The sequence below is a fragment of the Trachurus japonicus genome, chromosome 5, assembly GCF_045865225.1.
Source record: "Trachurus japonicus isolate A0001 chromosome 5, Traja_1.0".
In the NCBI taxonomy this organism is placed as follows: Eukaryota; Metazoa; Chordata; class Actinopteri; order Carangiformes; family Carangidae; genus Trachurus; species Trachurus japonicus.
In genome coordinates, this window is record NC_140911.1 from 16,002,580 (window position 1) to 16,030,504 (window position 27,925).

Below are 27,925 nucleotides of genomic sequence, written 5' to 3' on the forward strand. Positions count from 1 at the left end.
GGTTTGAATGTAAATTCCGCAGCCACTTAATTAGGTGAATGTAAATGGAGCATCTCCACATAATTACTGTCAAGTTGGACAACCTAATGATTTTTCTGCACCCTGGCACAGTGCCAACACCAAACAGCAGCCGCATCATTGATAACATGGAGGAGATCATCATCAGACAGATTCTGGGCGACCAGCTGGTGGCAGAGTTGTCAAAATCCCCAGTGTGGGGGGTTAATGTTTGAAGAGACCACTGACATCTTTGTCACCAAGCAACTGGATCTTGTTGGGAGGATAATTTTCCATCATTAAATGAAAGGGATATTTAGATTAAAACTACTTTAACTGATTATGTGTATTAACCCACGTGCACACACATGCACAAACACGCCTTTGTTGGACCTACAGTATAAAAAAACACCATTTTGGTTATGACAACTAAGAGCCAGTCTACCATTGACAAGGACTTGTCACTGCCATTCAGACTTTAAAATACACCTATGATAGAATTAAATAGAGTACCTGGATGGTATCAGTGATGAAAGAAAAAGGGAAGTGAAAGCGAGTGCATGAAAGGAGGAACGAGCCAGAAAGAAGTACAGCTGCAGGCGTGACAGAAGACTTAATGTGACCATTATCTGGTTCTTGAGAAATTGTGAACTAGAGATGAGCATTCGTTTCCACAGCGCGGATGGCAGACGGAAAATTAAAGAGCAGCCACGACTCCTCCGGCTCTGCTAGCCTGCCTGCTCTGAGATGACCTCTAGCTAGCTGCATGTGAGAATGTTTTCTTTACTTTATAAATAACTAATATACTTGAAAAAGTACAGTTTCACTCGCATTTTCCACATTGGCTCAACCATCTGGTTTATTTCTTTTTATTTGCGGCTGCTTTATTGAAGGACTTTCATCATTATCTTACTGTTTTTACTCGACTTCATTTTCTCCATCCTTGAGCTCTAAAACACATCTCTCCTCTGTAACCATGGCTACAACTGATCATATATCCCAAAAAGGGCGCTGATGGGGGTTTTGTAAATCACCCTAAGCTATAGTGGCTGAGGCGTTCAGTGCAGTCTTTGTATGAATTTGGAAGAAGGGGAAGATGTTTCCAGTTCGGGCTAAGGTTTCATTTACATTTAAGATCACTGTCATGTGATAAGCAAAATCCAAATCAGATTGTGTTTGCATTGCACAGCTTGGACGTGGTATATTTACACATCCAAGCAGTGGATGTGATGCACATATATCTACAGTGTAACCAGGGATGACATTTCCACAGACATGAAGAATGGTCACAGTGGAGCTTAAAAAGCACGTTTCACAGTCACATCACATCTCTGAAAAGGTTTACTGTGTGGAGAAATAAACATTTCTATTTGTCCTTCGTCTTCATCGTACAGTATAGTAGCAAACACTGCTGAAGTAGTGAGTGGTTGAGTCCATTCGGCTGAATGTGAATGATTTACAGTATACTATCATAGAAACACACGGAAACAATGGGCTTCAGCATGGGAACTCTGCATTAAAATACAGATACAAAATCAGGGTGAAGGGGACTGGAGTCATCATCTTTTCCAGCTATACCCTACAGCACCAAGGCTAGAGTGTGCACCACTGACCCACACTGTGCAAAGTCTCCGTCCGCAGAACAACAACAGCAGCAACATGTTGTTGTTTTTTTACTGAACTGTAGATGACCTCTGCAAGGATGTCTAGCTGCTGTGTAAATTAGGATATCTATTCCTCGGAAATAAACATGGCCAGTGTGACATTGTGATAATAACACTGCACAACGTTTTAAGAAAGCATGTCACTGATTTAGTATAAATCCTATAACGCTGTCTGACAATACTCAGTAATTATAGTATCAAAAATCAATATGTATCATTATTTTTCATTCTCTCTACATCTACATCACCAACAATGTAAATCAAACACCCATATTTCAGTCAGACTGAGTGTTGGTTATGTGTGTTTATGCTAAGCAGCCAATAAGTTGCTACAGTAACCTCAAACAGTGATAAGAACTCTGGTATCTCAGTGCACTGCACACACCACTGCCGGCACATACACTGGTTTTTATAAACACTGGGTGCATTTGAATGTCGACTCACATACAGTAAATCACACAGGTTTCCTAAGTTATCCAAGTTAAAGTGAAGTAATAATACAAAATGCAATTAAAATAACATGAAATGAAATAACTACCTTTATTTGCTGCATTCATTATAATCATTATACGTTTTTCTGTTTACACTGCAATTACAATTTTACAATTCCTAACCAGAAATAATTGTGTTTATAAGCTTGATGTTTTTCATCATCGTTTAATATCCTTATAATTTATTGTGAGACTTTATGTAAACTGTTTCATACTGTTTTAATGTTTACTAATCACAGTTTTAGAGCCTCACAATATAAAGAATGAAGCCTCATTAAGACATCTCTAATGAACGATGATTCAGTCCAGGGTAAAAAAAAAAAAAAAAGGATTTGCATTTGGAGTGATTGTAGTATGATAAACTGATGCATGTTTTTATCTCAGTTTTACAATCAGTGAAATTGCTCCTCTTTCTTCTCCATGTCTGTTAACCTGTGGCGCACACACTGTTCTTCATGCAAACTGATGGATTAAGGGAGGGTCTAGATCCATTAATAAATAATTATGGGAGTGGAGATGAGGCCCATGAACAATCCCCCAATTTCTAAATGAGTAGTGGAAGCATATTGTAAATACATTACATGGCTTTCTAATTTCTGGCTTAGTGCGTACACATACAGTAGTTTCTGTCATTAATCTACAGAGAGTTGCATCTGGCCTCTGGAGTTTTTCATATGTAAAAATGAGTGAGGGTTTCTTTTTATGTGGCACCAGTTTTTGATCATTTAAATGGCTGTAAATAAAACACTGTCATATAATCTTTTTTTTTGCAATTGCAAGCTTTAATTAGCATTAACAACTGTTATGTGCTGCTAATGTGTTGCTTCTATTTTACAGCTTTTCTTTTACTGAACGTAGCATGCTAAGAAGCTTGGCAAGTCGCTAAAACGTGAGAGACAGCTGGACCATCTCCTTATTTTCTGTTAGAGAATCACTGTCCATTCTGCCCCGACAAAATAGTGCAGCTCAGAAGACATAGTCTGACCTCTGGTATTACAAATGCAATGGTGGCTGAAGCTCTTGGCAAATGACTCCACCGCCACCACTTCCTGGCTAAAAACTATGTTTGGCAGCAGAGAAAACTTTCAAATAGCCCATTTAACGCAGTCCAGCATGACTGCTTGTACTTCTCTTGTGGTTTTCACCAATTTCTGAGGGACATATTTCACTGAGACTGTAACAAAACAGGACATTTAAAGACAGATGGACAAAGTTAGCTGTGGTCTTATATTTGCTTCAGATAAATACTGGATTGGATTCGGCACATAATGAGAGCTGTGGAATTTGTCATCCATTTGTTGCAGTGTTGTCAATTCTACAAAAGTATTTATAGGACGGGTGATTAAAGGACAGGCTATTTTCTCAAATTAATATTATACACTAACAACACAAAGGTTTCTGGTCTCTGTAATTGCGCCATACAAACCGAGGAGATTGATTGTAAACAAAACAAAACCGGTTTCCTCACTCAGCTGCAGTGGAAGAGCAGCAAAAACATTCACTTGATTTGATCGTTATCGATGGATAAATCTCAAAATATATTTTACACTCAACAAAACACTGTGGATTTTGTCCATAACTCCATCATTACACACTGAAATCTCTTTAAGAGAGGATTAGTATCTTTGTGACTGATATAAAGAAGGGAAACAATTACAGATAACAAAAAATCATTGTGAAAATGAGCATTTGAATATGGTTTTAAGATGGATATATCTACATAAAGACTGTACGTAATGGCTAAAAACAAAACCTTTTCCTTCTTCATATTGATGGCAGATCACTAAAATAAAAACGTTTGTAATGATAATATGTCTTTCTTTGGAAAGCACTGACAAACCATGTTGCTCTGATAATGGCAAACTCAGATCACTAAGTTCTCATAAAGCCAATTAACACAAAAACATGTGTTCAGATTGGAAGCCTTGTTGGTGCAGGGTGCCTGTACATTTGCAATAACCTGTGGAGGTAGTTGTACACACATCACATACTCTACCCGGGTCAGATGCAGGACAGCAGAGACCAAAGACTGGGTTGTATAACTGTAAAAAGCAAGAATAATACCTGGTAACAAATACCACGAATTATTCTTGCTTTTTTACAATTGTACAAAACATTTTTTGGGGGGTAGCCCAGTGCACTCAACTTTTTCCATCAGAAAAGCCATGTGCATTAATGCTGCGTCAGAGCTTCTTTGAGAGGACATCCAGTATGATTTCTTGCTGTAAGGAACAATGTATTTCCCAGGTGGTTGTCAGAACATGTATCATCCCAACTGAGGAGGGATGGAAAGAGGAGATGAGCCTATACTCTGAATAAATTGAAGTCAAGCATCTGTGGATTTTGCTTACAACAGATAAAAAAGAGAAAATGTCTTGTAGCTGCTTATGCAAAAGTCATTTGAGTTTTGGGAAATCCCAAAATGGAGGCAATTATCAAATAATAACATTCATTTTAAAACCATGCATTTCCAAAATCTAATTCTGTGCTTTGCTGGACCATATCAGTAAGATATAAATTGGCACAATTTTCCTTTGAATCAGAAACTACACTGTTTATTATACCAGCCAACAGAAAAAAGATCAGTTCAATAGAGGCTGGAGATAAAATAATACGTTTAGACAGACAGAGGAAATGGGTGAGAAGTTGGAGAGACAGAACGCAAACCAGTGACGGCCAGAAAGCACAAAATACATCCATTACCCACTCTATTCACTGTGGCCTTGTTCTGGCCTGCAGCCTCATTACCATGCTGGCCTCCTACAGTACAGTAACATAAGCAAAACCTTGCACATTGACAAAGAGGAGTCTAAGAGCCGTCTATTGCATATTGTATACTGCAGTCATATTTGCCGTGCTCTAGCACAAAAAGTCTGCCTCCGGCCGGAAGGGATGGAGAAAAATAATGTTTATACGGCAACTTCCAGAAGCTGAGTTTGATTAGGAGGAATATATTGTCTTGACCCTGGACCTGACTGTTCAGCATTGTGTTGGCAGGATGGATGAGTGTTACTGACTATTTAGTGGCAGCCACATATCATTCAATGATCTGCTGTTCACAAACAGAGACACTGGTCACATTTTGCCCACATGCATTTTTTAACACTGTCTTTGAAAAGCCAGTGAATACTTCTCTGAGAGCAGTTTCCATATAGTACCAGAGCTTGGCCTGACAACTGCTGTGTCTTATGAAGGATGCAGTGATTCAATGTGAAAGACAATAACACAGATTGACTGTATGAGGAGTCTCAGCTCTTCAGAAATGGAAAGTTGCCACAGTTAGGCGTGGGATCTCAACGGTTCAGTGTATCTGAGGATGGTAAGCGCCTCCATCTTCTACAAGCAATGAAGGAGCGCACATACAGAACATGTCTTTAAAATAATGAACTCAGCACAGACAAACATGAAATTCTCTGAATCTGGACAAGGCAGAGCAGCAAAAAAATGTCAACTTAACATGTGGAAATTCCTTGCAAACAAAAGAAATTGCCATGGGAAAAGACACTGAACTTACTGCTTTGTAGCTTTAGTGTGTTGGATTATTTTTCATTCTTTATAGAGTGGGTGGAGTATTAGACTTGTGGTGCAACTGATGGATCAAATTAACATTTGTTAAATGATTATATTAACTGCATTGGATATTATATATATTTACTGTATATTCAGTTACATTTTGTGGATGAACTTCCTAATCAGTAAACCAAAAAGTCTCCTCCTGGTTTTTCAGTAATGACATGCAAATTCCAGGAAGGAAAGCATGGCCAGCTAACAGAGTGCTGCAAACATGTGATGCAGCATATTGGCGCTCAGTGATTAGCTGATTACAACTGCACCAGATAATCTGATGCCATGCTAGGCCACTACCCCCTTTGGCATGAACTAACCTCCAGAGTGGTGGCAGAACCACCAATCAATACACACTTGCACATACAATCACAGTGATGACAAGGAAACGGTGAAATGTGTAACATGGAGCGTTGTAAAATCTGTTGCGAGGCATCACGACTTTAGTCGGCGCAGATCGAACAATCTCAGCATCTTGCTGTGTGTTTACACGGCTGGGTGCACTGCGCGTATGTAAGCGTACACATGCAGCGAGGGGGTGGGGGTGGGGGTGGGGAGGGTATATATGTTATACGTTGTCGTCCCCGAGGCAGCAGAGGGGTGAACCATCAATCCGTCAATTACAGCTCAACGCAGCCCCTTCTCTCCTCCCTGAAGGCACAGTGAGACACATTTTTGTGAGCTCAACAACCAGCCACTCCCATTCCCAGAGATCTGAGGTGGAGACACACAGGGCTGCTGCTTTAAAACACGTCCTGTGAACGGGAGGTGAGGGGAACACCTACAGTATAGTATTGCCGCAGCTACAGCCTATCAATATACAGCCCAAGAAGCTGCTTAACACCAATTACAAAGATAATAGCCCCGTAGCCAAAACATAAAGCACACTCGTTCGTTCTCTTTGCACTCGGAAATACCCACACGGCGTTTGATGGGGAACAAATTGTTGTTTTAATAAGTAGGGCTTCGTTGGCTCTATAAAGAAGAGATAGAGCCTTGTTCATTTCAGTTATTCCCACACTGGTCTGTTGAGTCCATCGGAAGCAAGGATTAGTCATGTTCTTTCAGTTTGGATGAGTGTTACTCCTGGGCGCCAGGTGGTGGCGTCCTCTGTCCTGAGGGCCGGTGAGGTACGAGGCTCCATGTGACCGGTACTGAGGGACACGCTGGCAACCTCCCAGTCCCTCGCCAGCTGTCTCTCATCCCCTATCATCCACTAATGCACATGGCCAAAAGAAAACACGCTGTCCCTTCACCCTCTGGCTCTCCTGAGGGTGGAGGGGCCACAGGACTGTCATTTATGAGAGTCCTTCACATCGTGAGGGGAACATGGGTAAAAAAAAGCCTAACCATCAAGTGGAATATAACCACACACATAGTGAGTAAGTAAAAAAAAAAAAGGGAGGACAAGTGGCGTTCTTCCAGGTCCAGAGAGTTACATAACAAGTGGAGAAATGGATTTGCTATTGTACAACATCATGGGTAAATCCCTGCTCACGGTTAATCGCTTTCATTTTAATGACGCAGGAAGGAAGTTCGCCATAACATGGTAATTACAACCGGTGAGAAAATGCCAAACCTTTCCACCACTGTTTCTTTATGCAGTGTCACACAGGAGACTGTGGGGGATCTAGGGGGCTTAAAAGACTGACAGCCTGAGAGACAGATAGAAAGGACATAGTACAGAGGGTCTGAGGATTTGTAAAGGTAAAAAAAAAAAAAAAATGAAATTCCAACACCCAGAAGACAGAAATTATTCCAAAAGTGTTGGATAAAGTAATTCGGCCTTGCGGAAAAGGTCAGTTTGGCAGCAGTTTGGGTCTAATGTCAGATTTCATATTCAAAATCTTGTTCTCAGGCAGGAAAAGAACGGGTTGCCTTACTTTAATTCACATTGTGCCGCGATGTGTTAAATTGCTCCTGTGTCAGAAAATAACAGCCCTTCACACTGCAACACACGCCCTTGTCATTAGGGGGAAGCTTGTTCTGAACCCTGGCGTTTTCATCACAGGAGAGATGTACGTGTGTGTGTGTGTGTGTGTGTGTGTGTGTGTGTGTGAGGGGGGCGGGGGTGGGATTAGGAGTCACGCTGTTTCAGGAACACCCTTCCCCTCCCTCTGATAAACAATCCATCACTAATTGCTTGCGACACAAAACAGACGACAGCAGCGACGTGGATGCGATCGCCTCTGTGACGCCAAAATACGAGTGTATCAGAGAGCAGCTTCCTGTTCCCGTGGCTTCTTCAGTGCAGCCAGCTGCATACAGCTGCAGCCAGCCAAGCATAACCTGTAAGTGTTTTAATAGATGGAGGCTGACCTTTTGGAACAAAGGGCAGACAGTAGTGCAGCATCAGTAATACCATTAACCCTTAATTAACTAATAAACATATCCACATTGATTTACCTTCACGTCTCCTGTTTCCTTCGGCTCCACCAATTAAGCTTTCATTTGCACAAATAGAAAGTCCACTATGGATCGTGGTTTACCACAAGGCCTCAGAGACGTCCACGGTAGCAGAAGGTGCCACTTTGCAAATATAAAACACATCTACACCAGCGCTTATTAGCTAAGTGTTACACTGACAGGTGTTTATTCATATCAATGGGGTTAGACCAGCTAACAAAAACAGCTGTGTAAAACAATACAATTTGAACAGCACCACAGACGACAATTTATATTAAAAAAAAAAAACACACCCACAAAGGCAGGATTTACTGTCCTATTAGACTGCATACTGAAAGTGACCTAAGGAAGACACTGCCAACAGAGTGTATAATTGACTTTGTTTAAAGGTTATACAGTCAATTTGAAAACAGTATCTGCCTTTATTTACATTAGCAGAGGGACAGGTTTATATTAGAAACACTGTAATTCTCCCTGTTCGCTAATAAATGAAAATTCCAAGCCTTGTGTGTGTTTACCTGCTGTCTTCAGAAGTTCAGTATTATTCCCTTTTCCAAAGCAACAGTTGCAGCAGGTGTTTCACTTTGCCCAAACCGTTGTTAAGATAATGAAACCTAACACTTTACATTTGGCCACAACTGCTGGTGGTAAATCAAGACAGTGTATACAGCTACAGCTTTATATTGGATGGCTTTGCTCTGTGTAAAGCTGCACATTTGTAGCGATATGGTGTGTGGGGGACTGGGGGTGTATGTGTGTGAGCTCAGATTAAAGGTTAAAACAATTTTGGAGTTGGAGCAAACTGTATATAAAGTACAGTAAATGTAAATACTGGAATTAATTATAATTCGCTCTGGGCACAGAGCCTGGTCTAAGTAGAACATATTTCAGTGTATTGCAACACTTCATGAGTCCAATGTATGAACCTATACTGAGAAGAAACTTGAGTTTAAGGTCCTGGTGAGTCATACAATCAAATAAAAGTTGCAGGAAATTCTATATAGCTGGTGTAATGTTGCTTTTTAGTGTACAGTCCGTCCAAGCACAGACAGCATTAACACATCTCTGCCTAAATTTGTGTGAATAATCCAAGGTGAAATTTTGCGCTTTTTCAGATGTTATTATTCACACTATTTTTGTCCTATATAATAGTATAAATTACTGTAAATATGATGTGGAAACTGCTGCAGAGGAGAAAGGCTCCATCTGAACTCACAGGGTGTAATAAACAGCTCTTTTCTGCCTCAGGCTGAAAGCTATGATTAATGTATGCCTCGGCTTCCTGAAGCACTTCTATATCATATTGTAGCTGCAGTATCTTAATGACAAAATAAAGGTCATGTTAATAGCAATAGCAAGGAATTTATAGGCTAAATATAATAAAAGCGTTCTCTTCTTTCTGGAAACAGAGAGGCTGTGGTTCACTCACAGCTCAGTGCCTCCATGATTCCCATGATTACACACAAGGCAAACACCCAGCAACACTCTATCAAATATTGTGTATGCCTGGTGCGGACCGAGATGCCCCGTGGCCTTTGTGATCAGATTGAGTACCACCAAACAAATATTTTTCCTATGTCTGTTGTCATACACACTCAAACACACTTGACAGCACCATTAAGACAATCAATATCTGGTTGCTGTGCTGTCAGGCCGTCTTTGTGACAGTCATGTCCTCAAAGCCTTGACATAAACCATAAACGTGCACAATTCATAGAAATATAATGGCTCAATGATAAAGATAAAGATGTTTAGTGCTAGAGCTAAACATTGGCTTAAGCAGCAGCAGAAATGTGAACATTAACTTCTCTCAAGTCACTGTCAATACAGCATTCTACTAATGTTTAATGTATTTAATTTGTGCAATTTCTTAATGTAAATTTTGTAGCTGTGTTTATTTATTCATGATAACTATTCACTGTATTATTCACTGTATTTGTATTATTGCACTTATTGTAACGGTATTCAGTATCTTTTATCCTTCTTTAGCCTGACCAGGGACAAAGACTGCAAATTAGCTGAAGCTAGACGTCTTGTATGCATCGCATTTTTCATTCTTTGTGGCAATGTTGTATGTATCGTCCCTGCAAAATAAACATTAAAATAAAATAAAAATAATATATACACGCTAACTGCCACATCCAAATTGCACATGTAATGCTCCTCCAATTACTTTTAAAGGTAAAATGTGTCACAACATTGCTGTGCATTGTTAGCACCATAAGCCGTGTGATGCTCCAGAGCAGGGCTGCCCAATTTGGGGCCCGCTGCTCATGCTTGATTTTTTAATTTTTGAAATTCCTATTACTTTCCCACTGTGATGTATGTTGCATGTATGACTCCGACCACTAGGTGTAGTCTGTCACCAGTGTTGCTGTTAACCTGCTGGGAGTGTTCATAGAAGAAGAGACAGGAAGTAAACAAACAAGTTATTTTGACTGTATCCAGCCTAACCCCCAGAGCTCCGAGCTCCAAAGAGCTTTAGCACGGGGAAAAGTGACGGCAACAGCACCGGTAGCGGCAACGACGACCGCAACGGGGCCGATGAGGCTGTTGCCCCCATAGTCATTACTGCGGGTAACGTAGCTCCAGTAAGCTCTGGAGGGGAGGCTGGCCGGCCGTGCAGCCCAGCACAGGGCGCTGTGTGTGGGTGAGAGGAGCAGGGAGACTGGGCATTAGCTGACTGGGGAACAGCAACAAATCCACATGCTGGGTCGACACAAGTAGCAGACAGTGCCCTTCTCAACCAGAGGACCAGTAACTTTGCTTTGCTTTAACGGTGCAGGGCTCCAGACTAACATTTGTCACTAGGAGCACAGTGGCTCCTAACTTAAAATTTTAGGAGAGCAAGCAGGAAATTTAGGGGCACACACTTGTAAATCGACTTGTAAAGCAACAAGTTAAGCCTATTCGCGATACTCACTCACATTGACCTGCCACCTGTAATGACAAACATCTGATTTTTTGAGTCTTCCCTTTCATGTTTCACCAGCGTTACAAAACAAAAGACAGGCAGATTCACTGGTTTTGCACAATTAACCTATGTTATAGTTATATTTAATTTGAATATTTAGTTTTGGCCCGCGACCCTCCACCCCGATTCATTTTTGGCCCTTCACTGAGAAGAATTTGGGCACCCCTGCTCCAGAGACATATTCTCCAGACACAGCGAAACATGTTTGTTTGATAGGAACCAAAGAGTTGTTGCTTAAAAACTCTCCTTTACTTTGTGATACCATCACAAAGTAAACCCCCATCGTCATTGGCAGATCATCCCATATTACAGAGAAACTTAATTTTTCTGGAATGGTTACATGCAGACCACCATATTGCTTTAAGTCATAAGCAGACACCAAAAACACAGTCCTGTCACATGGAAGATGATGCTACATTAGAAAGAAAGATTAGAAACATTACAGTCCTGGGGAAGTTTCAGGACTTTCTTATGAGGAGGTTTTAGGAGGTTTTTTTTTTGTGTGTGTTAAAAAATCTCAATATCAGCAGCAGACAACAGCAGCTAACTATAGCTTCACTGATGGTGGCCTTTTAGTTACTGTTGCACATGAGTGTGTAGCTAATGTCCTGTTGGGACATGGGTTCAGTGTATGTTAGCGTTACTAATAAAGTGGCAGTGCATATTAGGCAACCAGGTTCCCATCTGTCCATTAATAAAGTTATGTCATCTAATCACAACTCATAGCCGACTGCTAGAGCAGGTTAACCGGTGTAAGAATATACTGTCAAAAGAAGCTGATGACTGTCTGCAAAAATAAATAAAAGCAACCCAGTCATTAAAACTTCATCCCAGTGGCACAAGCTGTGTTCTTGGCAATAGTCTTGTTTGTTTACAGTAATTAATCTAATGAGTCGAAATTAACATGGTAATGATTTGTTGATGTTGAAATGCAAAATGTCGTACCTTAATGAATGTCTTCAATTCTGCTGATGCACCTGTTGACAAGCAGGTGCCAGCGTGGAAACAATGCATGACTTCCTTGATTCATTGTTGCTGTTTTTTGGAGCAGGTATTGTTCTGTACATGACTAGCTTTGTTCTATATATAGTAACACCCTCATTCACAGTCATTAAATTTTAAAAACTTGCAACCCGACATAGTTTAGGATCATTTGATCTTCAGCCAATGCATCTCAGGGGAAGTGTTGGCACGGATGCAGCTAATGACCACTATAAAGGAAAACACAGTTGCTAATCAGCACAACTGTACCGCTCAGAGGTTCAGTGTAGGTACGGCCACAGTGAGGGAGGGGGACATTAAAGCAGACTTGCATCTGTGCTGACCAGCAGCTCATTGGGCCACTGCTGGAGGTTATAGATTTAACATGCTACGCTCAGAGAGCAATGAGGGGGACTGTGTTGTCGATGCTAACCACATTCAAAAAAAAAAAAAAAACAGCAAACATCACCATCCACCATCCGAGTCTCGTGGACAATGTCTGGCTTTCCACCAGCATAAGAGAAAATAACACACCATGCCCGCAGGAAAATCCAATATGCTGCTCTGTTCCAAAAGCTGTGCTGAAACTGAGTAAGTGAATATACTGGGATTACATTTCACCCTCTACCCTCCCAGATGGCCCCTAATCTCAAATTACAAACTGCTTCCAGACAGCTGGAGAAATGAAAAGTTGCAGACCTTGAAGTGATGCTGAGGGTACAGCTCTCTAAAGCCACAGTCAAGAATGACCACTGCGTAGAAAAACTTGCAAATGCGTATCCAAACGAACATTGATTAAACCATGAGCCAGTTTGGATGTAGCTTCTCTTGGACAATGTAAGAGGGAAAAATAACAGTTAAAACTCGTATTTCTTTCAGTTCAGGACTATGAGCCTGTTAAACACGGACTAAAAGGATGAATTACCATCTTTTTGTCATTACAGTACACGAGTACAAGACTGCACTCAGTGGTAAAAAAGGGCCTCCAGTTACAAATGAAGAATGAACTGATGTGTCACAAGGCCAGAAGAAAATTGCTTTTTCTATTACACCCGTGTAAAATACACTAAGAGCAGAAAACAGAACAAAAGTTCACCGGAAAGTGAACACCTCCACCAAATCATATCCTCAGTCAGTTATTACTTTGCCAGTGTTGAGAGTAACAGCTTTCCTAAAGTCCTGCAAAACTGCAGAAAAAGCCACAGTTTTTTTGGCTGGTTCACTCGTTTCACTGTGATCAAAAGTAACATCAGCTAATTCAACATGGGTGGTGACCATATTGTGTCACCAACACCAGCTGGGCCTTTGTTAAAAGTCCAGCGAGCGACACATTGTGGAGTTTGATTTCATGTGGCTCTTTTGATGTGGAGCCGTTTCTATGTCATCTGGTTGGGGCTAATGAAGAGAATGCAGAGGGATCAATGTCGCTGATGCTGCTGCTGGCCGGGAGTGCAGTTCACTCCTGCAAACACCCTCACATTTATCAGTGGTGCCAAACCCCGGGCCGAAGAGTCTATTTCACTGCTGAAAAGTCCCAAGAGGAGTGAGGAAAAACTATCCAGCAGGGCCAAATTCACCATCGATTGGCCTCTGCGAATCACAAAGAGGGAAATAGGGAGGGGGCTGGAGAAGTTTGGAGCTGCTGATCGGTGGGCTTTACTGAAAAAAACCCTGATTTCATACAGTACGTACTGTATCTGCAAAGACGAGGGTCATTTCAGGCGAGGAAAAACACACGCAAACCTAATTTCTCTGCTCACTTTCATCTTCTCTGAGTGTGAAGTTAGAGCGATGGCTATCACCAAAGGAGCTATTCATTACAGAGTGTAAATCTTTGAAATGCAGAACAGTGCTTCTACTGGGATGTGTAGTGATGCTACGCTGTTCAGTAAACTGGCCAATCAGCCAGGGTGAATCTAAAAAAACATGACAAAGGAGAAGAACTGAGTGCACAGCTAAGATTCTGTATTGAGACTGCTTAAAACTGTTTTAACTCCAATCAAAGAAAACAGTTGAAAAGTGTCGATAGACGAAACAAACTTCATTAACAAAAGACTTTTCCAGCATCTGTTCACTGGAGGATCTACCATGCCCTGCTGGGAGAAGGGCAAAAAAATGCAGGAAAGATTATGACTAAAGCATCTGCCAGCACACAGCTTCTGCACAGCAAGTAACACTGGAGAGTCTGTTTTTAGGCCAAACTCTGCTTTGAAAAGGTTGCAAGACCCACCCACTACAATGCATTTCATGTCTTGTCCAACAGTTTGATGATGGGCAACAAATGTCCCACGTAAATGCCACTTAAAGGTGAGCTGTAAATGAAATTAAGGCTTGTCAGCAATACGAGAACATTTTGAGTGAAGGCTTGCTTCTTGCCAGGGCTCTGGCTTTTATTCAATAATTTATGAATCATATTTTTGGATTGAAAGAAAAGACAATACTACTGTAAAACAGTGGCTTGACGGAAGAATCAGGTTATTAACTACAAAAGAATCAAGGGTCACACTGACTCGAAGTCTTCATTAATCTGAACAAGAACAAACAAAGCCAGTGTGTTGGTGTTGGTGCAATAAAATAACAGCTTGAATGGCAATGCTAAGTGCTCACACCCAGCGCTAAATCCTGTGGAGTTTGGTTACGAGGCAAAAAAGAAAACACGGCACTTTCCATCTCAGCGAAACTTAATTTTTTTAAAGCCCTGAAAGTATGCACAGAGGGAAGCTGAAAGACCCATTATGCAAATAATCTGGGCATTTATCTGTGTGGATCCGGCTCTAAACTGACACAGTGGCAATGTGTCCTCCAGAAACTCCCAGTGTGGCTCCTGCCGGTGAACTCAGCCTCCCAGCAGGGCTGAGGATTGGACCTCACATATCCACGCTCCGCAGGCTGCATCCAAGACTGTCGGCCGAGCTCACACATACTCATGCATCCTCTCACACCCGATGGAAAGTTAATTAACTGCCTTTTGGAGGCGGCAGTCCTGTGACAGCCCGGCCACTGGCTCAGCCCTATTACCCAGCCTTTAACAGTGATGAATTAGCGCTCCTTCCCTGTCTGCCTCCCCACCCCCCACCATTGGCGGCTGCAGCCCAGGGGAAGGTGCACTACTCAGCTTGGTCTCTGTACGTCATACATCAACTCACTCTGATACGGGAGACCAGAGTCTTAGTAGACAGGAAGGAAATTAACGGACAAGGCGCCAATAACAGAGATAATACTGACAAATCCATCAGTAGAAATCATGGATGGTTATTAGGTGTTCTTACTTATAGCACAAAGCAGATAGAAAAAAAGTGAGACAAAGTAGACACGAGAGCCCACTGCTCAGACAACAACCATCCTCCAAGACGACCTTACAAAATAATCCGATGTGTTGTGAAAGTGGTAGACACTGTGAGTCCTGCAGGTGGTCCAGGCCAAGGCGCAGGGACAGACCTGCATGCTCCAGGAAAAAGGACAAGAATTCAGGAAAACATTTAGGTTGAAAACATCCAACACTAGTCTGTAGTCAGTAAAAAAATCTCACTCTTATGCTTTTTGAAGAAGCAGATTTAGAGAGTAAGGTGACAAACGGTGTGCTGATGGAGAGTTTGATTTCCTAAACAGCGGTATTCACAGACCTGATGGGAGCACTCATCAAAACTGAGGCAGCAGACGTAGGGTTTGCTTAAAAAAAAAAAAAAGTGACAGAATTCTACAGTTTCCAGAGTTCAATTCAGTAATATCGTCCTTTAGCAGAGTTGGGCCAGTTACTTTAAATGGTAATGATTTACTTATTGTGAATATTACTCATTGAAAAGTGACTAAATAGCAAAGGAAACTGCTTATATTACGCATTACATGATTTCAGTGCTAAGCTGTAATCAGCATGACGTGATGTGAGATGTCATGGTTTAACAAGCAGCAGCATATTTTCAGGTATTTACTGTCTTCTAGCTTTGCCCTGACAGCTAAATACAGCTCTGCAGACGTCCTCACATCGCAGAGAAGCTGTGGGCTTCATGTGACCTCCGATTCTGAACAAATCCAGACGAGTCTGAATGAGGTCTCACCTGTGACGATCATTAGCAAATCACCGAAGAGGACAAAAACAAAACATGCGGCAACTTTTGGAGTTTCTCCAAAGCCTAAACCTCCCCTCACATCTGGAGCCCCTGGTATTAAAACCCTGTTACCGCCAGGAAATAGTTGCAGGAAATATGGTCACAATCTCTCCTTCCTGAGTTACAGTGTCGAATAAAGCCAGAAGTATTTCTGTGTAACATTATGATGCTGCAGGACCTTTGTTCTTCTGGCTATAAATGCCATCACATCATAATTTCAGCCTGTTACATTTAAATTTGAGCCATAATTAACATGAATTATAATCAATAAGGACCAAGTGGACTTTTGTGCCAAACCTAAAGGGATTCCCTGGAGAGACATTCACCAGCCCATCTCTGTGTTTTGTGACATGACCTTTGCCCTTGGCCCATTGAACAATTTAATTAGTTCATCCTTGCGTCCAAGGGAATGGTTGTGCCAAATCTTAACTAATTTTCCCAAGGTGTTATCACATTTAGCACAATGTGGTAGATAGACAATCTGAAAACTTGTCTCTGGCTCCAACTCTGGTTAGTGTGGAGGTAGAATGAGATAAGAAACCCCATGCAGGGTTGGTGGAAAAGTATATGGCCCTCCAAGCTCCCACACATTATAAAACACCAACAGTATATATTCAAGGACAAGTTAGATTTGCTCAGGTTGTGAAAATCACCTCCGTAGCCACAGCAGGCATTATACTGTTAACTGTTTTCACAGACTGGGTAGTAAACTGACTAGACATGTAAAAACTGCCCCTTTAAAGTTGTTTAACTGTCACTTTTACACATTTAAGAATACACAACAGTGCTATAACTCAAATCCCATGTGTGCTGTAAAAGCAACAACTAAATAACAGTGGGAAACAAATCACACTTTAGGTAATTAGCATTTAACGGTGCTAAAGAGTTCAGTAACAGCCACCCACTCGGGTGAGAGAAAACGTATTTCTGTCTGCTTGTGTTCAAACGAATGTAACTGGGGCAGAGTATTCACGGAAATCTATTAATATTCCCTCAGCTCCAATGACAGGCATTGTGGTTATTTATAAATCCTATTCTGACTGCATGTGCCGAATGCTGCGTCATAATCCCAAACAATGAAACAGATGCAAGGAACGATCTGCAACTTTTTCCCCTCCCCCCTCCTGTAGCTCTGTCCTCGTGCTGAAAATTGAACATGATTTTAATTACAAACAAAACAATAGCTGCTTCCGAGACACAACAGAGGCTATGGGTGCAGAGAGAAGTAAAATCCCACGTCACACCCCGTTACTGTTGCAATCTCAGAGCAGGCCGGTAATGACAAGGTTTTTTTTTTTTGTTTTTGTTTTTTGCATACATGGATAACAACTGTTGGTGCGACAGAGATAGAGAAAGTGCAGAAAGGAAACATAAACCACTGACGAGTTTAATGGTGCCGGGCTACGATTTGGGAGGGGACAGATACATCAGTGAGCCCCGTTGACATCAAAGTGTGCATAGATGAAATGAAGGCGAAGTTGACTGAGTGGTGTGTGAGGCTAACTTTGCCCTGACACAGCCTGCATGCCGATCACATACACATACACACAAACACACACACACACACACACACACACACACACATATATACACTGCTACTCCCCTCCCACTTCAGAGGCAAAGCAGCGCAGCCATTTGTCAAGGGTATCGTGGGCTGAGGAAACCAGCCACTCAATATGCATCTCAGCACAAAAAAATACCAACGTGAGCCAGGGGCAAATTAATATTTTGTTAAATCAGGCAGTTCGTGGACTGAATTAAGCAAGTTTCCGACTGACAGGATGATTTCTGTCTCCAAACAGACACAGAGAAAAGCCCTAGAAGGCAAGGTGAAAAAAACAAACAAACAAAAAAAAACTGCTGATTACTTTTTACTTTATCCTGGTACAGTCAGGACCTGACAGCACACTTTCAAGACTTTTGCTTCCCAGTCATTCAAATGACTTACTTCCAAGTCAATGTGAAACGGGAGCAAAGTCATACCAGACTAAATTTCCCTGACACTTTCCTGACAGGGTTGCCCACCCGACATCATGCATATTAAACAGTCTTATGAAAGATTCTGTATGGGACCTGGTTACATGTGCAGATATAATGAAAAGAGAGGGCTGCACTAGAGAAACGTATATCGTCGATATGCACAAAGACAAAGGGCATAGACGTGTATGCAAATTCATCTTTCAAGCTTTTTCACGGAGGGCTGAAGAACTGCACAATAAACAAATGAGACATGATTCATATGAGCGCCAACGCACAACATCAACATCTACACAGCTGCATTAGAGGTTGATGTTGCAGCAACACAAGGATGGTCAAACTTCATTTAACATTCACAGCTAATTCATCAAATCAAGAGCAAAACAAGACAGAACTTGTGCTTTCCTAAATCAAGAAAACGACTGAGGTACAGGGACACAAATGTAAGTGAGGTGGGCACCAGGTTAAAAAGAACAGAGAGGGAACAAACCTGTCAGACTAAGAGCTGAGACAAAAGTTTTCCAGGACCGTTTGACCCTGCTGCTTTGCTCTGTGTCCCACTGTCAGTGATTCAAAGGAAGCCGATGAGAGTGTTTACACCGATTACGTCATTAGAATGAAACTAAAGCCAGACCAGGTGTGCTCCTTATTGGGTCTGTGCTTGAAGGCCACATGTTTCAAATACAAGAGGGAACATGACAGTGCTGTGTGTGCATCAGTATGAACCACTGCAGGCAGAGTGATACCTGATACTGTGGTTCTGTGATTTACACTAACCAGTTAAAGACAACTTAAAGCTTATTAAATTCAGATGTACATAAAACAAGTTTGCTTTCAAAACTAGATTAGCTGGGGTAGGCAGGATTTGTTTTAAAAACAAAATATTAACTTTTTTTTTTTTAATTGTGTTTTCCCAGTGTGTTTTCAGTAAGGAAAGTGTGTTTGAGGCAATCACAGTGTTTCTCTATGTCTCTGTATGCAGCAGCCTGAAAAGCCTATCTTTGAACAATCAAATCTATTCTGGTCTGTGGGTTCCTGATTGGTTGAGGGGCTGGCCCTACTCTGTCCTCCCGATTTGTTAGGACAGAGTAGGCGACACTCTCTAAAGCAAGACCCTTGCTATACTGTCTATAAAAGAATATAAGGCTACGAAACCAAACACATTTTATATTATAGTGATTATACGTACACTTAAAGCAGAAGTAAGTGATATATTTGTGTTAATATAAGTCTTAAATAGTTATATCTTCCGACAGCAATCACTTATATAGAGTGTTTTGACCGAAACACGGGTCTGTCAGTCACTCTGCTCTGCTCTGAGCCGAGGGGAAAACATTTATCGTATCCTACAGTTTTTATCCAATGAGGAGAGAGAACGGCATGCAGGGCTGTGTGTGCAGCCAAGGGACGCCGTGAATGTGGCGACGTAGGGACGAGGACTGTTATGGTGCGTTCAAGGCAACTCGTAACTCCAACCTGTGAAGTCGTACCAGTTCGATCTGGTACGAGTTCACGGGTCGGAAGTTACGAGTGGCCGTTATAGTGACTTTCACCGGTAAAACAGGTCGGAAAAACACGAGTGGGTTGCCTGGAACGCTACAAAGTCGTAAGTTGTGACTTGAAGCTGTAATTTACGATTTCAAAAGCCGGCCTGGAACGCAGCATTAGCGAAAACGACCGGATCGCTTACTTCTGCTTTAAACAAATATATTCATGGGTAGTTTATTCATATTTTGCCAATAAACATTGCCAATTATTACACACTGGACCTTTAACGTGAGTGAAAGAACAACAGTCACACTACAGATCAGTGGTCGCTGTTGCCGGTGTGTTTTTAAAAAATAGCCGGTTTGATTCTTGTGTCATGACTCTTCCAGTGACGACACACGGCCAATCAGTCGCCGGGACTATCCCTAATAGAAAATAAAACAAGTGCAGTCAAATCGAGCACTATTGGAAAAGGGCCATATGATTCACAAGCAACTTAAGAGTTGTGGACTGTTCATTTTAAAAGTCACATCCATCAATATTTTTCTGTCTGCTTCTGTTGACAAAGCTACAGAACATGATCTCTGCAGTTCCCTCCAATCTATGAGACCTTTGAATCAACTCGTTGTTTTGGTTTTATAGCCTGCGGCTTTATTGTTTTGGTTCACTCTCACAGTTCTCATTAACCTCGTTTCATGAAGTGTGAGCTTCCTGTCCAGCACCAAGCAGCATGCAGACAAAGTTGTGTCGTGTTTTTCATAAGATTTTAGTGTGACAAAGAAAACGACAAGGGTAATTAATTATTGGACTTGAAATTATTGATTCAAGAAGTCGCCAGAAAAACGTTACTCTAAATGAAAACGCAAGTACAATACATGAGCTGTTTGCTAAAACACCTGCAAACACGATTATAAAAAAGTGGCCAAAAAAAGAGCTGTGACATTACGGAAGACCACAAGTCTACAAATCCAAGACCAGTCAGGTGCAGCAGAGGAAACCAATCATCTGCTGCTGACACTTTGGAAAAAAAAAAAACAGTCCAATAATTTGCCTCTAAAACAGCTCCATTGTGCAGCAGTGTATTGCTTCAGTGCAATTTTACCTGCAACAATGTGTCAGTTCCTCTGTGCCTCTCAGGGGTTTAACATAATTGCATTCATTATCCAATCTACACACCTACCTCCTCCGATTGTAGGTTTCAGCTTGACCCAAACGTAATTCAGAACACAACTCCCTGGGCCATTGTAATTGTAATTGATGTGCACTTGTTTTTCATGTTCTTCGACAAATATTTCCTAATTGAGCGGGACAGCTCAGGACCTCGCTGTAATGAATGCAGAACGTTTATGGCTCAGTCTTCATGCTCTCGTCATCTCCAACATTTATCTCTTAAGCAAACACAACTGGCCATGTCTTTCACCATCACTTCCTACACAGGTTAAAGCCCATATTGTGAGGTTTTTCTTTTTCCTTCAGAAATCGCTCTCAAGCTCAGCGCTGGATACTCCATAGCGAGCCAGGCGTCGAGAATAAAAACCCTTTGAAATTGCCATGAAGCTTTTGAAGCCTATGTCCCACTGCTCAATGCTCTCAGGGTTTTCATCTCTCCCCATCTCTCCTCATTTGCAGAGGAGCTCGCAGGGCCTCGCTGAGCAGCTGTAATGAAGCCCAAGTAAAGGCATCCAGAGACAGGAAGGACTGCATGGACGGGCGGGCAGGGCTTCGCTGTGCTGCAATCTATGTGCCGCAAGACGCTTTATGCAAACACCCTGCTCGCGATAATCTACAAAGTTGTAGCAGTGCAGCAAGGCTTGTCACTCATTTTCTAAGATATCCTTCAACTGTTTCAGCATTTGTGAAGTAATGCTGAATGTTAGAGCGACTGCAAGGACAAGATGTGACGTCACGGGGGTCTGTTCTGCCTGCTCTATTCCAGAAAATAGTTGGTCCCCCCTACTGCGCTCCTACTTCACTTCTGTTGTTGTAATGGGCTGGGTTGTTCATTTTCTATCTGAGTGGATTCGGAGGATGAGGATGCCACCTACCAGCTCGGGCACAGCGGGCGGTGGAAGTCTTCATGAGCAAAAGGAAAAGATTGACAAACAAAGAAACACTCAACAGCAGCGTGGGGAACGGCAAGATCAGAGATTAGGTGTTTTAGCAGGCGGACAAACAGTGTGATGCCATCAAGTACCACCAGGACAGAAACGTGTGTGATGAGATAGACTGTCAGGAAATGGGCTTAAGAGAATTGTGGACTGATGAAGAAAAAGTGACTTTAAACAAAAAAAAACCTTTGATTTACCCAAAAGAAGCGGACTTCCATTTGCGACAGGGGTAACTTCTTCTACACGGAGGGGCAATTAGCGTTAGAGGGATCTCTGAGACGTCTAGAGGCAACGAGGCGTGTCGCCTGCAACATAAGAGGAGAGAAGAAATTTATATTTCACATTTACAGCAGCAAAAATAAAGTCAAATTCCAGATGATGAATGATGAACCATTACATGTTTCGGTTGTGCAGTAAACTGTGTTGCACCGTACACTCATGAGGGGGTCAGACGGCGGCACGCCAAACCCCCACTGAGCTGAAAAAAAGAGATTACTTCTGTCCATGGCCCGGAGCTTTTTAATGCCTTCGAATCAGTGCCGGGAACTCTCATACATGCATTATCACAACGGGCTGAATCAGCACACAGAGCTCAGTGCCAGGTAGAGAGAGGAGGAGGAGGAGATGAGACATGATCAGAATATACCAGGCTGAGTGTAAAGTGAGGCAACAACAGAGCAGAACAGATATAAACAGGAAGGAAGCAGAAGAGAGAAGAGAAAGCAGCAGACTAGTATTACATCCTCTTATCCAACACTTTAGCTTCAATGACCTCGCACATCACTGAAGCTCCACTGACCGCCAACGATACATTTTGTCAAATTTTTTAACAAACAGCAGTACTGCAGATATCACACAAACAAACAGGTAAAAGCTTCCCGACATGTTAATATTCTCAACGGTGAGGTCTCCACAGTGGAAACAAAGTAATGTGCTGTGATCACCCGATACGCAAGAGGTCCTCATGGACCCATGGAAAACTGACTCGATCCCGACAAGCGTACATTCATTCGTTTTTGAAAAGAGAGAGGCTTCAGCACAGGAGAAACAAGAATAAACTCTGAATAGGACGAGCAGGCCCGATCAGAAATGTGTTTGATTCCCTTTCAATGAATTCAATCTGTTAACAAGCAGCTGTGATGGAAAAAGATCAGCATCAATATAATAATGTGAGGGAGTGAGTCGAGCGTGAACCTTTGTCGAGGCCAAAGACTTACACACGTCTGATTATTACCTGATCCAGATTATTATCTGGATGTGCACATATTTGTGCAAAGTCATGATCACGACTGTGTTTCAGCTTGATAGTAAATGATACGGATTTGCTTGGTTCAGCACTTTTAGCGTTATCCTGATGATAAAACACAGAAAATGAATGTAAAGCCGAACCTGAATAATTTGTTTATATACCACAAAGACAGATTCACATAAATAATGTAGGATCCTATTTCCACCTCCTGCACCAACAATAAAATATTCAGTAGCTAATTGGGTGATAGATGGAAAAGACAAAGTTCTCAGCAGTTTATTAACTGTGACTCATGGTCATTTAGGTCGTTTAGGGTCAGGTCCAGTAGAGGCCTCTACAATACACTGGTCTAAACACTGTGTCACACACACACAAAGGCTTGAAGGGAAATCATTCTCATCCTTCCACCCATCCAGCCCCCATCTACTTCCTTGTTGTTTGCTGTCTCCGCTAATGCAGGAGAGAGGAGCTTTAACCTTCTCTGATTCCTCAGAGCACCTCTCCACATTAAATTCTTTGGAGAATATTAAACCTAAACAAAGAGTTACACTTTAAGCGGCTTTAAGCAGAGCTGCAACCAGCAATCAGTCAGGTGGTGATTTTAGAGGAAGATCAGATCCATGCTGAATGAATGTATTGACTCACACCAGGTGCAGTCATTGTTCACAGCTTTGTTGAGTCTTGCAGACACAGTGACACACTGCCAGGTACAAATATGACCTCACACTCCAGAGGGCAAAGCCAGTCCTCATCTTTACCTCTCAAGATCACAAATGCTGAAGCCATAAATGACTGATCTTTTTTCTCATGTTAAATACACACTGTTTAGATTTTTAACCAAATTTCCTTTGTCATTCAAATTGATGTGTGGGAATTTTCTGAGAACAGAAGATTGGGATCATTTTACAGCTCTGTGAGGTTCTTCAAGTCCAACACTTGTCACTGCAAATATTCAGGTGTGCAAATATTCAGGTGTGCATATTAATAGTGGTGCCTGAGGTGCGCCAGGCAACCTTTGCAATGTGTTTATCGCGCATGTTGACATCGCAACACGATGAAAATGAGATTAATCGTACAGCCCTAATTATGATCCATCTAAAAATTTAGATGTTGTTCTCTAATTTTGCCTCTCGTGAAATACTGACTCCTTCAATAATTCTGCGAGGACATCCGTATCTTTAAATGAGTTCTGTTTCAGACACTGTCCAATTTTGTGTATTATATGCTACGAGCAGGGAGCAAAGTCTAGGCAAACGTTTACTGGACAGAAGTCACCCCAAGCAGAGGGCAGGACATGGCCAACAGTGTGAATGGAGCGTAGGCCATAAATAAACCACCTATATCTCTTGGTACCTATTTGCTGCAGCTGGCTGAGTAATGGAAGAAGCAGCCACTTGTCACTGAACCGTCCCCCAGAGTGAGGACTGATGACGACTGGTACATTAGATAATGTGCTGCCTCTGGACAACTTTGTCCTGCTCTCTGCTTCTGACCGGCATGGTCTGCTGACAGCATGAGTCCAGTCCCACACCTCCACAACTCGTCACGACCTCCAACTTCAGGGGAAAAAAACAAAAAGAAACACACACTGCCGGGAAGAGTTACCTTTCAAAGTGTTTTTTCCTGAGAATCCTAGTTTCAGAATAAAATGTTCTATGTTCTTTCCTGGGAAAAAAAAAGTCCTTGCAAAGTCATTCTCTGTGAATTGATTTTTTTTTTTCAACGGTCTTCTCTTTTAACTGCAGAAACAACCGCTCCAGAGTCTGATAGGCACATGGGCATCAAAACAATCACATGCTGAGACAGAACATTTTCTGCTATTATCAGGAGAGTTTTTGCAAGCAACAACAGCAGCAGCAGCAGCACCAGCACCACACAACTGATACACAGATGCTCACATCAGTCTGGGGCTTTACTGCTTGTCACCTGGGTGTTTCTCATAAATCACTGTGGTGGACAGCCAAGGGAGCATCAACTTAAAGAGGTAGCTGGTAAATAAAAACAAGCATGAAAAGAGACATCTCTGATTTGGCCGAGGTGAGAAGAGAGCAGGCCTGGATGTGAGGAATATAACATCGCTGGTTCAGGGAGGGAGGGAGGATGATTGGGGAGGGAAACACTTTGGATTTGGTCTGATAGGACACTCTCAGCAACAGGCACAGGCACTTCGGCTGACCCCTTCGAGGAAGCAGCTTCAACATCTGGTGATTTATGTGGAGGCTGCCTACTAAATGCTACTGTTGTTTTTAACACTATCACACCAAACCGTTTAAATTAAACTTTTTTGGGGGGTCAGCCCTAGTGGTGTGTGTAAAGTGCTGTTTGGTTTAGAACGTAAAAAATATGTAAATTATCAAGAGAATTAGAGAAAATAACTGTTTTTATCCATCTCTATTACTGAATGTCAATTCATACAGTACTTCACTGCACTGATCTCTAGTGAATTTCATAGACACCATCATCACTAGTCGAGTGTGAATTCCAACAGGGTGTTGTCCCAAATCAAGCACTGTTGTTGTGCACTCACTGGAAATGATCCTGGAAAATCACAACATGTGACCTCAACTGTTGCCCAGTGAAATATCTGTTAACATCTTATTTAAAAAAAATTATAAATAAATAAATTAAATAAATATAAATACATTTTATACCGTTCATTCCTCTCTTTCTCCGTCATTCTCGTTTAAACACACAGTAGTGCGCAAGACTTGTACGGCCCGATACCCCCCCCCAGTCAGACGTTACGGTTAAATAGTTAATGATGGTTAAACCTCTGAACTCATTGCAATGTGATGCAGCTTGTGATGTGAAAACCCATAGTGAAATGTAAACCTAACAGCAGCATTTCCATATGCATAAACCTGCCCCAAGGACAAACGGGTTGTGCTCTTTGCGACCCAGAGCTGCCAGTAATAATCTCTCATCCACGGAGGTGAAGTCCTGGATGGAGATTTCCCACTGCCTGCCATAAGCTTCCTGTTATCACTGGAGTGCAGGTTCTCTGCTTACATAATGGTGGTCTCTAAACACACTGGCTCTCAAAACTTCTAAACCGTCAGAAGGCTGGCAAAGTGGTTTCAAGGACTAACTGAGCTTAATGATGGTACTTATTAACTGTAGCAGTGGGCACTTATTAAAATCCCAGTTTGACTGTGCTGACTGTAACTGTTTGTTTCCCATTACAAGTGCTGTCAACATACAAGTTACATATTAAGGGCTTCCTTGACCACTGATACAAGACCGACTTGGTGTCCATGATTTAAGACTTACAAGTTGAGACAGTTGCCCTAAAATGACTTGACTTTTTTTAATTGGATATTTGAATTTTTGTAAATATGGCAAAATAACATTGTTGTTTAAACATAAATGGATGATTTCTAGTGCAATGCCCATGCCTGGTGACAAATTAGGATGTGATAAACCAGCAGAGGCCAACACACAAGGTAGCTGCTAACTAGCTAACAGAGCTGAGTGTGGAAACTGGTGTCGATCAGAATTTCATAAACCTTGACTTGTGACTTGACTTCATCATTTGCGCCACAGTAAGCCGGCACACGCCTGAGATTTGAAGGTTAAGACCTGCGACCTCCCTGTGATCTGTGGAGGTTAAGACCCAATTCCACTGGTCAAAACAAGCACGAAGACTCTCTCTCACACACACACACACACACACACACACACACACACACACATGGCACCATTACATCCAAGGTAAACACCCTCCCATACAGTGAGTACAGATTGATTCAGATGTTCCTTATTTTAGCAGTGATGTGAAACTACTCAGATCTGTTACAAAGCTTTCCTCTTTCCTTAGAGCTGTGAACTAAGCACAGACTTGGCGTCTCTGCACTGATCTAAGTGCAGATCACCTGTCAATCAGACAGTTACGTCTTTGTTTTGTCTGTCGGTTTGAATGTGTGTAAGACGTGGCTCTCTTTTCTTTGTGGCCGCTGAATCGCTGTTTTTCTCACACCAGTCACCAGACAGGGAATAGGCACAATGGACATTTACTTGAAAATGTCATGGATCAATACTTTGCATTGTAACTCAAAGTGACACCTCTGGAACGACTGCTGGAGCGACAGTGGACAAATGTGCTCTTAATTGTAGCATGAAGCTGCACAGGGCACACCCCGTATTGAAAATGACACATCCTGCCTGCTCAGGAGGGGTGAACACGGGTTGTGTCACTTTCAGGGTCGTGTGTCAGTGCGGCCACACTGACTGTGCACAAAAACAATCATCTGCATTTGGTTTTCCTGAGGGAGGGAGGGGGGTTGGAGTCAGGTTTCAGGGGTGATGGTGTTGGTGAGGAGTCAATACTGTACACTCCCTCTCTTAATCAGCACAGTGCAAGGTCAGTTGTGGCAACACAGTCATGCACCGCTGCACCATCACCGCTCCAGCTCCATCCATCAGGGCTCGGCGCAAAGTGAAAGCAGCTTCCAGATGAGGAGGAGATAAACACAAACACAGGGAGTGATCCGCACCTTGATACAACACACAACTCCTCTGCTGACACAAATCCCAGGAATACACCCCCCCCCCACCACCACCTTTTACCTCCTCCTGATGGATGAGTAGCGTGTACTTCCACCGGTTATGTAACGCAGTCTGCCGTGTGCCGTACTTTTCAAAAAAGCAGGTTTTAAGCGGTTTTGCTTGATAGGCTATAATGCGGAAATCCTAATCTTTCTCTTTTCACTAGATATGCTGCATTATGCCCTGGAGTCTGTTAGTATGCTTGCTCATGGTATTACTCAGAAAAGAGAGGGACATCATTTTCTAATGGTGGTTATCCAAAGCTATTCTTCTCCACGTTGAATAATGTTATTTTCCTTTATTATCCCAGAAACAACAAGCTTTTGGTCTCACAGAGGTCATTGTCAAGCCCTGATAGGTTTATAAACTTGTCCC

General features: G+C 42.1%; 1 protein-coding gene across 5 annotated transcripts in view; it reads right to left on the minus strand.

Moving 5' to 3' along the window:
- iqsec1b (IQ motif and Sec7 domain ArfGEF 1b) overlaps nucleotides 1-27,925 on the minus strand; it is a 204,000-nt gene that overhangs the window by 108,753 nt on the left and 67,322 nt on the right. For 4 of the 5 annotated variants that reach the window (XR_015035841.1, XM_085776542.1, XM_085776535.1 and 1 more), the window contains exon 2: nucleotides 21,954-22,061. The exons of the other annotated variant lie outside the window; for it this stretch is intronic. Coding sequence is in view for 3 of the 4 variants with exons in the window: in XM_085776542.1 (XP_085632668.1) it covers nucleotides 21,954-22,061 (108 nt within the window). In the remaining variant the exon portion in view is untranslated. The remainder of the gene's footprint in view (nucleotides 1-21,953; nucleotides 22,062-27,925) is intronic. 5 annotated transcript variants of the gene reach the window in all.